Source organism: Rhinolophus ferrumequinum, chromosome 18 (assembly GCF_004115265.2).
Source record: "Rhinolophus ferrumequinum isolate MPI-CBG mRhiFer1 chromosome 18, mRhiFer1_v1.p, whole genome shotgun sequence".
NCBI classification, from domain to species: Eukaryota; Metazoa; Chordata; class Mammalia; order Chiroptera; family Rhinolophidae; genus Rhinolophus; species Rhinolophus ferrumequinum.
Window position 1 is genome coordinate 7,039,618 of NC_046301.1, and position 14,623 is coordinate 7,054,240.

At 42.2% G+C, this 14,623-nt stretch overlaps 1 protein-coding gene across 2 annotated transcripts in view; it reads left to right on the forward strand.

The window, feature by feature from the left end:
• FAT4 (FAT atypical cadherin 4) overlaps positions 1-9,481 on the forward strand; it is a 159,362-nt gene extending 149,881 nt beyond the window's left edge. For both annotated transcript variants that reach the window (XM_033133778.1, XM_033133779.1), the window contains exons 16-17: positions 3,388-3,649; positions 5,873-9,481. In XM_033133778.1, the coding sequence (XP_032989669.1) occupies positions 3,388-3,649; positions 5,873-7,737 (2,127 nt within the window). In that variant the 3' untranslated portion in view covers positions 7,738-9,481. The remainder of the gene's footprint in view (positions 1-3,387; positions 3,650-5,872) is intronic.
• Positions 9,482-14,623: the final 5,142 nt, after the last annotated feature.

Genomic DNA, 14,623 nt, shown 5'->3' on the forward strand with positions numbered 1-14,623 from the left:
TTTTCTTTAGTTATATTGACTGCTTTCTATGTATTTTTGTATTTTATAATTCTACTCATAATTTTATATGAATTTTTGTAAATTCTTAAGAAACCCAACCTAGATTTCCTGATATTTTTCACATAGAAATCAGTATTTTGAACATTTCTAAAAGCTTAGTTAATAAAGAAAAAAGTGAAATACATAGACCATCGCAAGGTTTAATTCCTATGTAATACTAAAAATAAAAACAGATGTTCACCCCTAAACTTCAGCCTCTTTCTTCTCAAAGTTTCTCTCTATCCAAGCCAACTCTCATTGTTATACTCCATGGACATATCTTTAACATAGAGAAAAAAAATCTTTTAAAAAATTCTCATATGATAATCCCCTAATCCAGTCATTCCCACTGGGGATGATTTTACTCCACTGGGGACACTTGGCAACGTCTGGAGACATTTTTTTATTGTTATGGTTCGGTGGGGGTACTACCAGGTACTAGTGCTATGTCTCTAAAAATCCTGCAGTGCACAACACAGCACCCCACAAAAAAGAATGATTTATTGTGCAATGTCAGTAGTGTGTGGCCTGAGAAACTGCCCTAATCTGGCACTAGAGAATATCTTCAGTTTATCACTTTACCTCCATTATGGAAACAAAAAGCCCAGTTCCAGAATTAACAAAGCAACTGCAAAAACAGCATATAAGTCATTGTATAATGTTATTAGTTGGTGTTTATAATTTTCATTGAAAATTACTAGAAGCCAAGAAAGTAAAGATGTAAAGAGAGAAGTAGACCTTCAGTCTACAAGAAACATTTTTTTATACGCGTTGAGAGGTTTTGACATTGAGGTCTGTGCATTATCTGTTAAGCTGCTTCCAAGTCCTCGTGCCATTTAAATGACATATGAAATATTTCTGTACAGTATCTCATTAAGCCAAAAGATACAAAATACAATGTGGTTAAAGAAATCAGAGACAGAATTTTTTCTTCCTTAAGGAAGAAGCTGAATGTCAGGATCCATTTTTGTCATCATAAAACCTTGTGTTTCCAATGGCACAGCAGTGTGCAGCTTGTCCAGATTTGGTTACATTGGTAGCAAGCACTTAGAAATGTAATTGCTAATGAATAAAAATAATTACTAATGCAGACAAAAATGCACATTTGTTTTGTATGAAGTTTTGAGAAGCAGCTTTTCAGAGTTTAAGAGGCTTGGCAGGTAAAGTAAGTAAATTTTTAAAAAAGTGAATACAGAGAACTAAATAGACAGGAAGAGAGTGGCTGTTGTAAGCAGGCAAGTTATCTGGATGACAGGAATACGACCTGCTTATATAGGCTAGGAAGCTGGTTCACATGGACTGTTACTTATCAGTTAGCTTATCAGGGACCAAGGCCCTGGTTTTCTTCTTTCCTTTTGGCTCACTTTCTGACAGTTTCTTTCTTATTTTATGTATTTTTTTTTTTGCATACTCTGAATCAGTGTCTCTCTCTGTCTCTCTCTCTCGCTCGCTCGCGCTCTCTCTATCTCACACACACACACACACACACACACACTCTTTGTGGAAAAAAAAAGATTGGGTAAACGGGATTCCATATGGTTCAAGGAGAAAGGTCAGCCGTGGGTAGCAACAATGATGAGAGATGAGGATATATAGAATGGATAAGGTCTGTTCAGATTAAAAAAGAAATTAAGAGAGAGAATTTCAGAGATAAAAGCAAAAGGAAAGTCTATTTGTGTGTAAGTGTGTTGACACTATAAAGTGTTCCACAAATCTCCCTTCCGTGGCATATCATGTAGCTCCGTGTTTGGAGTCTGTATCATACATGATGGACTTCCTTTCTGCTTTGAATCTGTTCTGTTGTTTGGGTGCACAGAGTTTCGGTTGGTTTTGTTCTTAAATAGGTTAGGTGTATTGTACACAGGTGGGTTGAGGGAGTCAGAGCTCTATAGATTTTAAAAAAATAAATGAATTAATAAATAAAGCAAAGCAAACATGAGCATGATGTTTTGACATGAAGAATACAGGAGTTCGATAGAATGTTATTGGGGAAAAGCAAAACCCTGAGAATGATATAGTAGGAGTTATATTTTTATCAGTCCACTCTAAGGTATTTTCTAAAGACCCTCATCAGAATTGTGCGAGTGAAAGAGTGACGTGCTGTGGTGAAGTAGGAGAGAAACACAGAGCTGGGAGAAGTCCCTTCCCAAGGCTTCTTTCTAGAAAAGACCCTGGCTTCAGTCAAAGAAGAGTTGCTGCTTGTACTGTGTGTCATGCGATGTGGCCCATTTGATGCCATGTTATTGTCATTTAGCTACAGCTTTCTTTTTTCTCTCTCTCTGAGTTTGGTACTGAAATATGTGATTATCTAGAGAGGCTGCTTTAGTAAAATATTACAATATGAATAACATATGTAAATGCGTTAGGCGTATTTTCCACAGTAAAAGTGAACTGATTTTTAGTTCTGCCAGATGTGATCATTGCATGTAGATATAGCGTTTGATCTGAGTGACAAAATAAAACGATCCCCCCCTTCATTCCTGTCATTTGAGATGCAGTGTCACTTCATCCGCCTGCTGCGGCACCAGCTCTGTCTGGTAGTTTGATGGGATTATGCTCTCTGCACCACATGGTCATCCCGCCTCATAAATGATTTTATTTTCTAAAGTGTCTACTCAGAATACTGGCAGCGTGGTGGCTGGAAACTGGAGTAGGAGCACCGTTACCCAGTGTCCTGCTGGGCGAAGGAACAGGAACCAAATATCCTTAGATAAGTGGGAAGAGCGAGCCAAAGTGAGGACTTGCCCAGACCCCTCATTATTATGATCTGAGCCTTTACTCATCAGTTTTTATCTCAACAAATGATATAAATAATAGGCAAGATTTTTTTCTACAATTCCAGGGTGTAATGGATGAGAAGTAAAACAATTTGTTTGTCTTTATTTTTCCAAGTATGCTTCATTTTTAGCTAACCATGGATTTTTCTTTTTGAAAGTAGTTTTAACATTTTTGATCACTATGGGCCATTTGTTAAACTGAACAATTTTTTTTATACTTGCTATTGCCATTAAATGAAAGTAAATCACAAAAACAGTTTTAATTTACTTATCTTTAAATAGGTATTCACTTGATTATTGTCTCAACTGTGTTCTCAAAAATAATTCTATTTATCTTGAAAAGTTAGGTATCACACCTTGGAGACCACTGAAACCATTATGTGTGAAGGTAAGGTATATGTTACCGAAAATCATAGAGGCAGAGAGATAAGTATATTCTAATACAGCCAGTGTCTTCAGCTGTTCTAGCTACTTTAAATTGGTCAGTATTTTAAAGCTTTATTTATATATTTTTAATTTTCATTCAAGCATAGTATAGTTTAATTGTACTTTATTTTAATATGTTTAACAGATCAAGAATGGCAAAGTACATTTTACATCAGATGCAGGAATCGCTGGGAAAGTGGAGAGAAACATCCCAGAAGTGTATGTTGCAGATGGTCACTGGCATACTTTCCTAATTGGGAAAAACAGAACGGCCACGGTGTTGTCCGTCGACAGGATGTACACCAGGGATGTCACCCACCCAACTCAGGACTTCGGTGGCCTCGATGTGCTCACTGTATCCCTTGGGGGAATTCCACCCAATCAAGCTCATCGAGATACTCAGACAGGTAAATGCTGGTGTTGAGTAGAGTCACAAAGCAAAGGTAAAATTGTTCCTCTAAACGTAGTTGGGCCCCTGGTAATACTGTGTTTCGCTGAAAATAAGACCTAGTTGGACAATCAGCTCTAATGCGTCTTTTGGAGCAAAAATTAATATAAGACCGGGTCTTATATCATAGTAAAATAAGACCGGTCTTATATTATATAAGACTGGGTCTTATAGTAAAATAAAACCAGGTCTTATATTAATTTTTGCTCCAAAAGATGCATTAGAGCTGATTGTCCGTCCGGCTAAGTCTTATTTTCGGGGAAACACGGTATCTATTATGAATATTCTAGACTAGCATAAGTATCTTTAGAAAGTTTAGAATAAATTACCAGCCGTCACTTACTTTAGACACTTGCGTTTGTCTACCTAGGTCATAATTCAGACCATGGTGCTTTCATGCTTTCCTAGTCCACCAAGCATTTATTCATGCCCGTATTCATCACTCAGTCATGTGTTCCTTCACCCAGCAGCCATCACTGAGCTGTACTGGGCACTGGGGTGCAATGGTGGGCTAATGGGACACGTGGCCAGCAAGGGAGGCAGACAGAAATCGTGTCGTTATACAAGGCAGTATATTATTTTAAGCTATGATAAATGGTCTGAAGGAAGAATATAGAATTCTAAGAGATTGGCCAAAAAAGGAGAAAGGGAAACTTTTCTGGAAAATTGACATTTGTACTTAAATCTGAACTGTGATGATAAGGATGGGAGAGTATGAAAGGTTACTTTATATTAATAGGAACTAAAAAAAGAAAATGCACATTATGTCACGGTCACAGCTCTCAGCACATTGGGGGCTGATGTCACGCGTAAAGGCTGAGGTTGGGGAATGAAGCAGAGCCTTCTCACCATGCTGTAGTTTTGGTCTTATTCTTAGAACAACAAAAAGCTACTAGAAAAATTTAGTCATAGGCGTGTCCAGATTCGACACACACTGGACCTTCCCGGCGCCAGCATGGAGACGGCATTGGAGGAGGGCGGGGGCGGACTTGTGCCAATCAGCGGGGAAGACTTTGCCGTGATGGAGGGAGGCCGAGTGTTGTGGGAGCTTTGACTAGTGTGATGGCAGAGGAATTACCAAGAAGTGGGCAGGGAAGAGGTATTTTAAAATTGAAATCAACCACATTGTTGGTGATTGTGGCAATATTCACGGAGGTTTCCAACTCTACAACTAGAAGAAGGGTGGTGCCACCGAGAAAGGCAACTGCAGAATGGTGCAAAAAGAAGCATGTCTACGGGAAATAGCAAGTTTTGGTGTGGGCCATTTTGGGTGTGGAGCACCTTTGAGTTAGACCTTTACATAGAGGGGCCAGAATCAGGAATGGACTGCAGCTGGAAATACTACGTGTTAGGAGTTATCACTGTCGAGCAGGCAACTGAAGTACTGGGCGTGGATGATAACCTACCGTGAGGGTGCAGAGTGAAAAGGAATCCTAGAGACTTCTCTTCTGTGCCTCGCAGTCAATGGTTGTTTAGAGGAGAAAGACAAAGAAAGGAGCCCACATCACAAAGAACACCAGGAGAGCAGGAGCAAAAACAGGAGGTGTCAAGCTCATGGCAAAAGAGTGCATCAGGGATGGAAAGGTCGCTAGGCTGGAACAATGCATCAAATAGGAGAAAAATGGAAAAACGTATGGGTGGGGTTGTAAGTCGTTACAGATTTAGCTTACTTTAGCAATGGATGAGAATTCATTGGAATGCTGTAGGCACACAAGCCAATCCAAATCATGCCTTGTTGTTAGTGTCAACGTAGATTCTTGGGCTCTGGGACAGAAGCACCGCAGTGTCAGCAGCCTCGCGTCCTGCAAAGTGTTTCTCAACTTAAAAAAAATACCGACCTCTACGGAGCCATTTTAGACCTTTTTCCCTCACCCCTGCTGTCCCCACATCATGGAATATTAATGCCACAGCTGTACGCTATGTCTGCCCCTTGGGAGGCCCACAAACCACTGTCATGGCCGAGATTTTCCTTTTGCTCCTCAAAACCTATGTTGAACTCCTTGGGAGCAAATCCACTGACAGTGTATGATCTAATAATTGATGTCATTGGGCTAGTTTTTGTTCTCCAAGTATTTTAAAATCTTATTTCTCGTATGTATGCAATTCTTGGTATACAGACGAAAAATTAAAACACATAGAAATTAAGTAAGTAAAAGGCCTGACGGCTGCTTCTGCTCCACAGGCTTTGACGGCTGCATCGCTTCTGTGCTGTACGGTGGGGAGAGTCTGCCTTTCAGCGGGAAGCACAGCTTGGCCTCCATCTCCAAGACGGACCCCTCAGTGAAGATTGGCTGTCGTGGGCCGAACATCTGTGCCAGCAACCCCTGCTGGGGCGACTTATTGTGCATTAACCAGTGGCACGCCTACAAGTGCGTCCCCCCAGGGGACTGTGCCTCCCACCCCTGCCAGAACGGGGGCAGCTGCGAGCCAGGCCTGCACTCGGGCTTCACCTGTAGCTGCCCCGACTCGCACACGGGGAGCACCTGTGAGACCGCGGTGGCCTGCCTGGGTGTCCTCTGCCCTCAGGGGAGGGTGTGCAAAGCCGGCAGCCCCGGCGGGCACGTGTGCGTCCTGAGCCAGGGCCCGGAGGAGATCTCCCTGCCTCTGTGGGCTGTGCCCGCCATCGTGGGCAGCTGTGCCACAGTCCTGGCCCTCCTGGTCCTGAGCCTGATTCTGTGCAACCAGTGCAGGGGCAAGAGGACCAAAGGTCCGCAGGAGGAGAAGAAGCCCAAGGAGAAGAAGAAAAAGGGAAGTGAGAATGTGGCTTTCGACGATCCGGACAACATTCCCCCGTACGGGGACGACATGGCTGTGCGGAAGCAGCCCGAAGGCAACCCCAAGCCAGACATCATCGAGAGGGAGAACCCCTACCTCATCTACGACGAGACCGACCTTCCGCGCAGCTCGGAGACGGTGCCCAGCGCGCCGCTGGCGTCGCCGGAGCAGGAGATCGAGCACTACGACATCGACAACGCCAGCAGCATCGCCCCCTCGGACGCCGACATCATCCAGCACTACAAGCAGTTCCGCAGCCACACGCCCAAGTTCTCCATCCAGCGCCACAGCCCGCTGGGCTTCGCCCGGCCGTCGCCCATGCCCCTGGGGGCCAGCAGCCTGACCTACCAGCCCTCGTACAGCCAGGCGCTGAGAAGCGGCTCCCTCAGCCCCTCGGCCTGCCCGACGCCCAACCCGCTGGCCCGGCACAGCCCGGCGCCCTTCTCCAAGGCCTCCACCTTCTACAGGCACAGCCCGGCCCGGGAGCTGCACCTGCCGCTGCGGGACGGCGGCGCGGCCGACGTGCACGGCGACACCGGCCAGCCCGGCCTGTTCGGCTACGCGGCGCGGCTGGGCCGGCGCAGCAAGAGCCCGCAGGCGCTGGCCCCGCACGGCTCGCGGCCGGGCAGCCGCCTGAAGCAGCCGGTCGGGCCCATGGCGCTGGAGTCGGCCCCGCCCGTGGGCCTGTCCATCGAGGAGGTGGAGCGGCTCAACACGCCGCGGCCGCGCAACCCCAGCATCTGCAGCGCGGACCACGGCCGGTCCTCGTCCGAGGACGACTGCAGGAGGCCCTTGTCCCGGACGCGGAACCCGGCCGACGGCATCCCGGCCCCGGAGTCGTCCTCCGACAGCGACTCGCACGAGTCGTTCACGTGTTCGGAAATGGAGTACGACAGGGAGAAGCCCATGGTGTACACTTCCAGGATGCCCAAGTTATCGCAGGTCAACGAGTCGGATGCAGACGACGAAGACAATTACGGGGCCAGACTGAAGCCGCGGAGGTACCACGGCCGCAGGGCGGAGGGCGGCCCGGGGGGCGCCCAGGCGGCCGCCCCGGGCGCCGCGGACAACACACTGCCCTTGAAGCTCGGGCAGCAAGCAGGGAATTTCAACTGGGACAACCTTTTGAACTGGGGGCCTGGCTTTGGCCATTATGTAGATGTTTTTAAAGATTTGGCATCTCTCCCAGAAAAAGCAGCAGCAAATGAAGAAGGCAAAAGTGGGACAACTCAGCCAGTCCCCAAAGATGGGGAAGCAGAACAGTATGTGTAAATGCTCTGTACTGGCCCGAGAAGAATCTAAAAACAAGAAACACTCAAACCGCCTTTGGCTGGGTCACATTTGCGAAACCAGCCAGTAGGGACTGGTGTTGGCGGGAAAGTTCTAAAAATAATAACCACAATGCTGCTGAAACGGACTCGAAAACGACTCTTTAATTTAAATATGCTTGGTTGAATTCATTTTCTGGCATGCCTGGTATTGTGTAACTTAGTTATGTGGCATGCAGCCTTTGGAAAGTTTTTTCTTATTTACCAATGTTCGATTTGTGTTTTTTAAAATTAATACTGTTGCCATTGCAGAAATGAACTTGTGCTTTCACAGTGCGGTCTGTGTATTGTTGCCATTGTATTCTTATTCTGTTTTGCAAGAGCCTTGTAAAGTGTAGAAAGGAGCCCTCCTATCCTTGAAGGAAAGACTATTAACACTTCTCAGAATTGTAGATTCCATATTCAGTGTTGCTTGGAAGTATCTGGCTAGTTGAATAAGTTTTACGTGACAGTGGGTACTAAAATTAAGTCATTTTGTTCAGCACTTTAGAACTTTCTCACAAATTGTGTTAAAACTTCTGAATCTTTTTTTTTTTTTTTAACAATGATGGTCTTCTGACTTTCATCAGGCGTCCACTACAAACAAAATGATTGCATGTTGTCCCCAAAACACTGCCACCTTCCTACTGTGGACTGATGCTCTCAGCAGAGCTTCTCAGAGACACTTTTAAAAAGTTATTTATTGAAAAATGTTCTATGCTTTTAAAATTTTAAAGAATTGACCTAAGCAAAGACTATGATTGGACTTCTTTTTCAACCATTTAACATTTACCCCCAAGTACCCAGTTTTTATAATTTATATAAAGTCAAATTTCAACACTTCTTACTTTCTGGCATTTTGTAGATCGTTTTTTTAATACTGTGTAAAAACTTTTTTTACACTTAAACTGTGTTTTTGATACTGATATTTTCCTATGCTGAATAGTTTTCTTACTTTCAGGGAAGGTAAGAAAATACGTTTTTTACATTTGTTACTTATGTAACATTCATATTTTTCACATTTTGATATTTGTAACATACTGTATGCTTTCTACTTGTAAATGCCAACAATAGAATTAAAATATTTATTTAAAATACATTGCATTCACAATGTAATATTAATTTTTCATCTTTCTCTATTATCTTCATGCCCAGTTGTGAATAGTCGCTACTTATCAACAGGTATGGCAAGTTGAACCATCAACAGCAACATTATTTCTTTTAGAAAACGTAATTACGGATCATTGCCAGACAGATTTGCTGCAGTCGCTCAGTGCGTGCCCACCTGACAGAGTCCCTGGACTTCCCTGGCACATAACGAGTCTCAACTAGGCTGGGTCTTAGGGGACTGACTTTGTTATGAAGCTGGCTTAGCAGTCCCAGGGGAGTACGTGCACTGAAAGCCAGCTTTGAATCAGGCTTACCATTATAGGAACAGCAATGAATTACAGCTAATTAGGGAAAAACGTCTGGCTCTCATTTTCTCCAAAACTTTCTAAGTCCAATGATGTAGGAAGAATGGTAGTAGGAGCTCTGCTAGTCATACTGAATCCCTGATCACACTGCTGCAGAAATTCTAAACAAATTTCACCTGTTATCTTCACCAAGACGAAGTTCTACTTTCAGGTAGTCACGCAAGGGGAAAACAATTCGAGAGTAGAGCCTAGCCCAAAACTACATCCACTTGTGTAATAACAGTTCCATCTAAATCCCGGGACTTCTGCAAGTTACCGCACACTCTCAGAACTTTTGGTGATATCTGCCCCATCCCTAACGGTTGCTGAGACTGAACCACTCAGACTCTGACTGAACCACTGACTGCCCCAGATTGAATAGCGATTTTAACAATATGTAAAAGTTTCCAGTAAACAGCATGGTAAATAAAATATTTTTAAATTAATACCAACAGGTTGAGATACAGGCCAGAATTATTTTGCCATTTCATAACGTTGCGATTATTTTCTGTTTCCAAATAGGAAATAAAATGTTGGTTTCCTCTAAATTATAACATTCCTATAGTGTGGTTTAGAGACGGAGTGTAAGACACTAATGTAATTTCGTCACCTGTGATGAGCCAGCATGTTTTCGTATTTCCCCGTGCGTTTTCGTATTACGAATTTGTGAGCCAAGTAGGGGAACCTGCTGATTGTTTCACATAACTCAAAACAGAAAACATGTTTTTTTCTCTAGAAACTCTGAAGCATCTCAGTGTCTTCAAGGATACAAACTCTATAATTGAGAACAGAGCTAAAAGTAAAATGATAAACATGATTGTAGCTAGGGGTTAAGGGGAAAGAATCTGATGCCAAGATGCTGTATTCTAATTTTCTAAGAATTCTTTGTGAGGTAGAGCATTACGAGTTCCTTGCTTAATTGATCCCAGTTTAGGACTAAGAAAGGATTTTTATAGGACGATTTCTACTCTTTGGTTTTCATTGGAATTTTTTTTTTCCTTGAAGCAAGAACAATACTTATGGCAAAACGAATCAGAACTATGTGAAACAAAGTCGCAGGTAAAGTGGAGCTTAATACTTAACTTACGGAAATCGTGAACTGCAGCAGCATGTACTATGGTTGTGGGCAAATATAGACAAATGACCGGGTCACAATTCCCTCAAACGGTTAATCGTGACCTGCATGTCCGCACCTAAAGCCACCACCTCAGAATTTTGATCCAGCCCCTGGAAGGGTTGGTTGGATTGCCTGGAATACAGTCACTGTTTGGGGCTCTTCCCGCACATTTGTAGTGGTGGAAACATTCCTTTCTCCATGTTGTCAGGATTCCCCCAGCCTCAGAGGTGAGGGCTCAGACTGGCAACACGCCCCAGGACTCGGACCACTCAGCTCAAGAAGCACATTGCTGCTGCTTCAAGATTGCTTCTGGAATTTTCTAAATTAGCTGCTTTTATTGATAGCTTATTTAGATCAAACAAAATCATTTTAAGAAAATGAAGCCATCAGAAGGGCCTGGAGCACTTCTTTCTCACTCACATGTTGCTATCAAAATGTTGACCAACACCAACGTTGCTGAGAAAGATAACTGACAAACTATTGAAAGTTATGTCCTTTATACGTATTTTATTTATAAGGGACAATAAAACATGTCACCATGGGACTTAACTGCTTCCAGACACTCCATCTAAGAACAAATCACTATTTTGACGAAAATGCCTTCTTAATCAGGAAAAGGTGAAAATAATATTTTAAATTTTGGATCAGAAATTCAGCAATGTACTTTTCCCCTTTTATGTCATAGATCCAATTTAAAAGGACTAACATTTCTAGATGACTAAAATTATATTCCCCTAGGAAGAAAATAAGCCTAGAAATGGGATGTATCTTAGCATACATTTATTGGAGCTTTTAGTATGAAATGAAATATTAAAGATTATGATTAATGCATATTTCTTAAAGATAATTTGAGTGAATGCCACACAATTAATAATTTATATGGTTACCACTACTGAACCAGCTAGTAGTTTTAATGGTTTGTCAGTCCAGGAGATAATAGGCTAGTGTTATAAAGTAATCCAGTATTTTCATTTATTGTTAATGAGGGAAAAGGCATGTGATTCTACTAATTTTTAGTGCATACAAGTAAATACCAGTGAGTCAATCCTAACGTAACCTATACATCTATCATATCGTTGCAAACAAATCTATTCTTAACTAAATACTAAGTAGTACGATATCCTTCAACAGAGAAAGTTGTTGTTCTTTACAACAGAGGTGTAAAGAAGTTCAGTGTCCAGAGAAAATCCATTTAATCACAAACAATAATTAGTGCCCTTTATGTGCCCGGCATTTCCTAGATCATGAGATAAAACAGTGAAGAAAACAAAGTACCTTCCTCCATGAAACTTACATTCTAGTAGAGGAGACAATACATAAAGACAGTAGTAATTACCGTGTTTTCCCCCAAAATAAGACCAGGTCTTACATTAATTTTTGCTCCAAAACATACATTATGGCTTATGTTCAGGGGATATCATCCTGAAAAATCATGCTAGGGCTTATTTTCCGGTTAGGTCTTATTTTCAGGGAAACACAGTATGTATGTTCCTTAATACTCCTATCTAATGGAGACACGTGCTAGCAAGACAACTGAAGCAGGGTGAGGGTTATATGATGATTTGCACGTGTGTATGCTGTTTTAGATGGGTTAATCAGGGAAGACCTTTCTGGGTAGGTGACTTTTGAGCAGATCGCTGAATGAGGCAGGAGAGCGAGCCATGGACACACACAGGTGACACTTGCAGGCAGAGGCAGTAGTATGGGGACACATGGAGAGGGAGAACACTCATGTTAGAGGAACAGCAAGACAGTCAATAAGGCAGGTCACTGTCAAAACATCAGTAAATACTGTGCCACAAAAACCTTGGGGATGAACGAGTGTGAGGAGAAAGAGCAAGAAGGGTAATTCAGAACAGGCCCAGCAAGAGTATCATTGTTGAAGTGTATCTTTCTGTGCACCATCTTACAAAACAAGAGCATCTCCATATGCAAAGTAAACCCTGAGAATGTGAACCTGCACTCACTCTGAACTAATGTCTAAGATCCAGAAGACAAAAGGACACATGCGTATAATCGAGATGAATGTCTGGCTAACATTGGGTCATGCCATCCTCCATGAGCATGCCACACCTGGGGGCATATTACCAGAAAGCATGTTAAGACACATGATCGTGAGGCAATATATTTTCTTAGTGCTGAGGTGTTTCTATATCCACAGTACAAGATATCTACTGATTAGAGGGTTGAGGGAATTTGTATTTAAAAAATTGACTTTTTTTTTTTAATGAAGTGGGTCATTTGAAAAGAAAAATTTTCAAGTGGAATGAGAGGTTTAAATTTGTAGGAGGGAGTAATGGCAAACCAGATATCTAAGACACAATGGTAAATCTATGCATGAATTCAAGGCGACTAAGTCTTGTCCAGAAATATTTTAACGACTTATTGTTGGTTGGTTTGTCATGAGCGTAGTTAACCTCCATTTTTGCATCACTAATAAACCTTTGTCAAAGTATGTTCGAATTTCAGAAGAGAGCCAAGTCGAGTGTGGTGAACTAAGATTAAGATATTAAGACATACGTTTGGCATTTACCATGAAAAATCTCAGAGGAAGTATTTTTTATGTATTGCACGATGTGCATATGTCAGACCCATAATCATGTGAAGATTCACATAGGCAATGCTGACAAATGTGTAATTGACATCATACAGGTAACCCAAGGACTCTTTGAACTTGTTAAAGAAATATGCTGAATGAATGACAGACTCATCAAATCCTCATATAACCTGGGGTACATTCAAAGTAGAAATACTATAAACCTTTCTGAGAGAGTCTCCATATCTGAAGATATACAATTAAAATGGCAAGACCTACAGAGTGTTTAAAACACATAGCATAAAGGCAGATAATTTCCGGGTGACTCATTTGGATACTTCCAATTTCATTAGTTTGTGAATCAATTTGCCAAACTCCCAAACCAGGTTGCAAAGTACAAAGTGCAGTCATCATGGTTTTCTGGAAGAAAGTTGGGGTCTTAATCTGTGTACCATTCTAGCCCAAATAAAATAACCCAGAGTGTACAAGGGGCTTTGGCACTGTCACTGAGTTCCCCATTGCAAATTAAAACCATGTTGTCTGTGGTACAGATGCTGATCAAAATAAGATTCCGTTTTGGCCAGAGCAGTCAGCTCTCTCAAGGAATCTTTTTTTCCTCCTCTGTGTGCACTCTCTGGGGCCAGAATACTGCCGAAAACAGTTACTGGTACTTGACTTTGAAGTCAAAAAGTGAAACATTCTAGAGAACTGTTTTTTTTAGAAAAACAGCACAGTTCAGACAATTGAGCATACACAACCTACTCCAAAACAGCTTGGTCTGAGGGAAGAGAAAGCTGTTCTGTGGGGAACCTGGGGTAATGCTAGTCAGGCAGTCAGTCCAATGAGGAGATGGGCTTTCCGGAAAACGCACATTTGGGAAACGGCTTCGGATAAACAGAAAATGCAACAAGGGTTGCCCTCTTCCACTTTGGCAGAATTGTGATCAAGAAACTCGAGTTGGCAATCATCTACTATTTAACAGGAGACCATTCACGTCTTAAAAATATGACTTCTAACCCATGCAAAAAGCTTATGATAGCACGTACTGCATACGCCCATACGTGGGTCTGGAGGGCAAATGAAAACAAGCATTTTCTTGTTGTTAAGCTTTACAGTGAGCATAGCATAGTGATCCCTGAAAGAGGAAGGTTTGAACTGTCTGTATGATAAGATAGAAAAAAGGTGACTTTGACGTTGTCTTAATTTACGCAGCTTCAGATTAAGGACAGAACGAGTCCAAGCAGTGTTCAATGGACTTTCAAGTGGCAAAGTGAATTATCTATCCTGTATAGACAGCTGTCTACCCAAATTAAAGCACAGTTCCTGGCTACTCTGCATGTAATGGACACTTTTAAATAGATGCCTGTTGGACACCAAATTAAAAGCACAACTGTTCCCTATAAATTAACAACTTTTTAATCATTTGCTCAGCACTGGGAGCCCAGCCATGGGGAGAACCACAGGGAGACTCTTGCCTTCAAGGAGCTTGCAATTTTTGGTGACTGCACTCTTCTGAACTACCTCAACGTTTGCACATCTCTGTTTTCAGCGAATTGCTTCCATATTTCCAAAGAACATTCTATTTGTCGTCCTGTGTGCTCCATCCACATGCAGAAACCTGGATAATCATATAATCAGTGACTTCCTAAGCTTTGGTAATCTATTGCATTTTCAAAGGAACAAATAATAGGTTTAGTGAGTTTTAAAGGACACTTTAGGCAATTTACTAGCTGGGTTGTCTAAT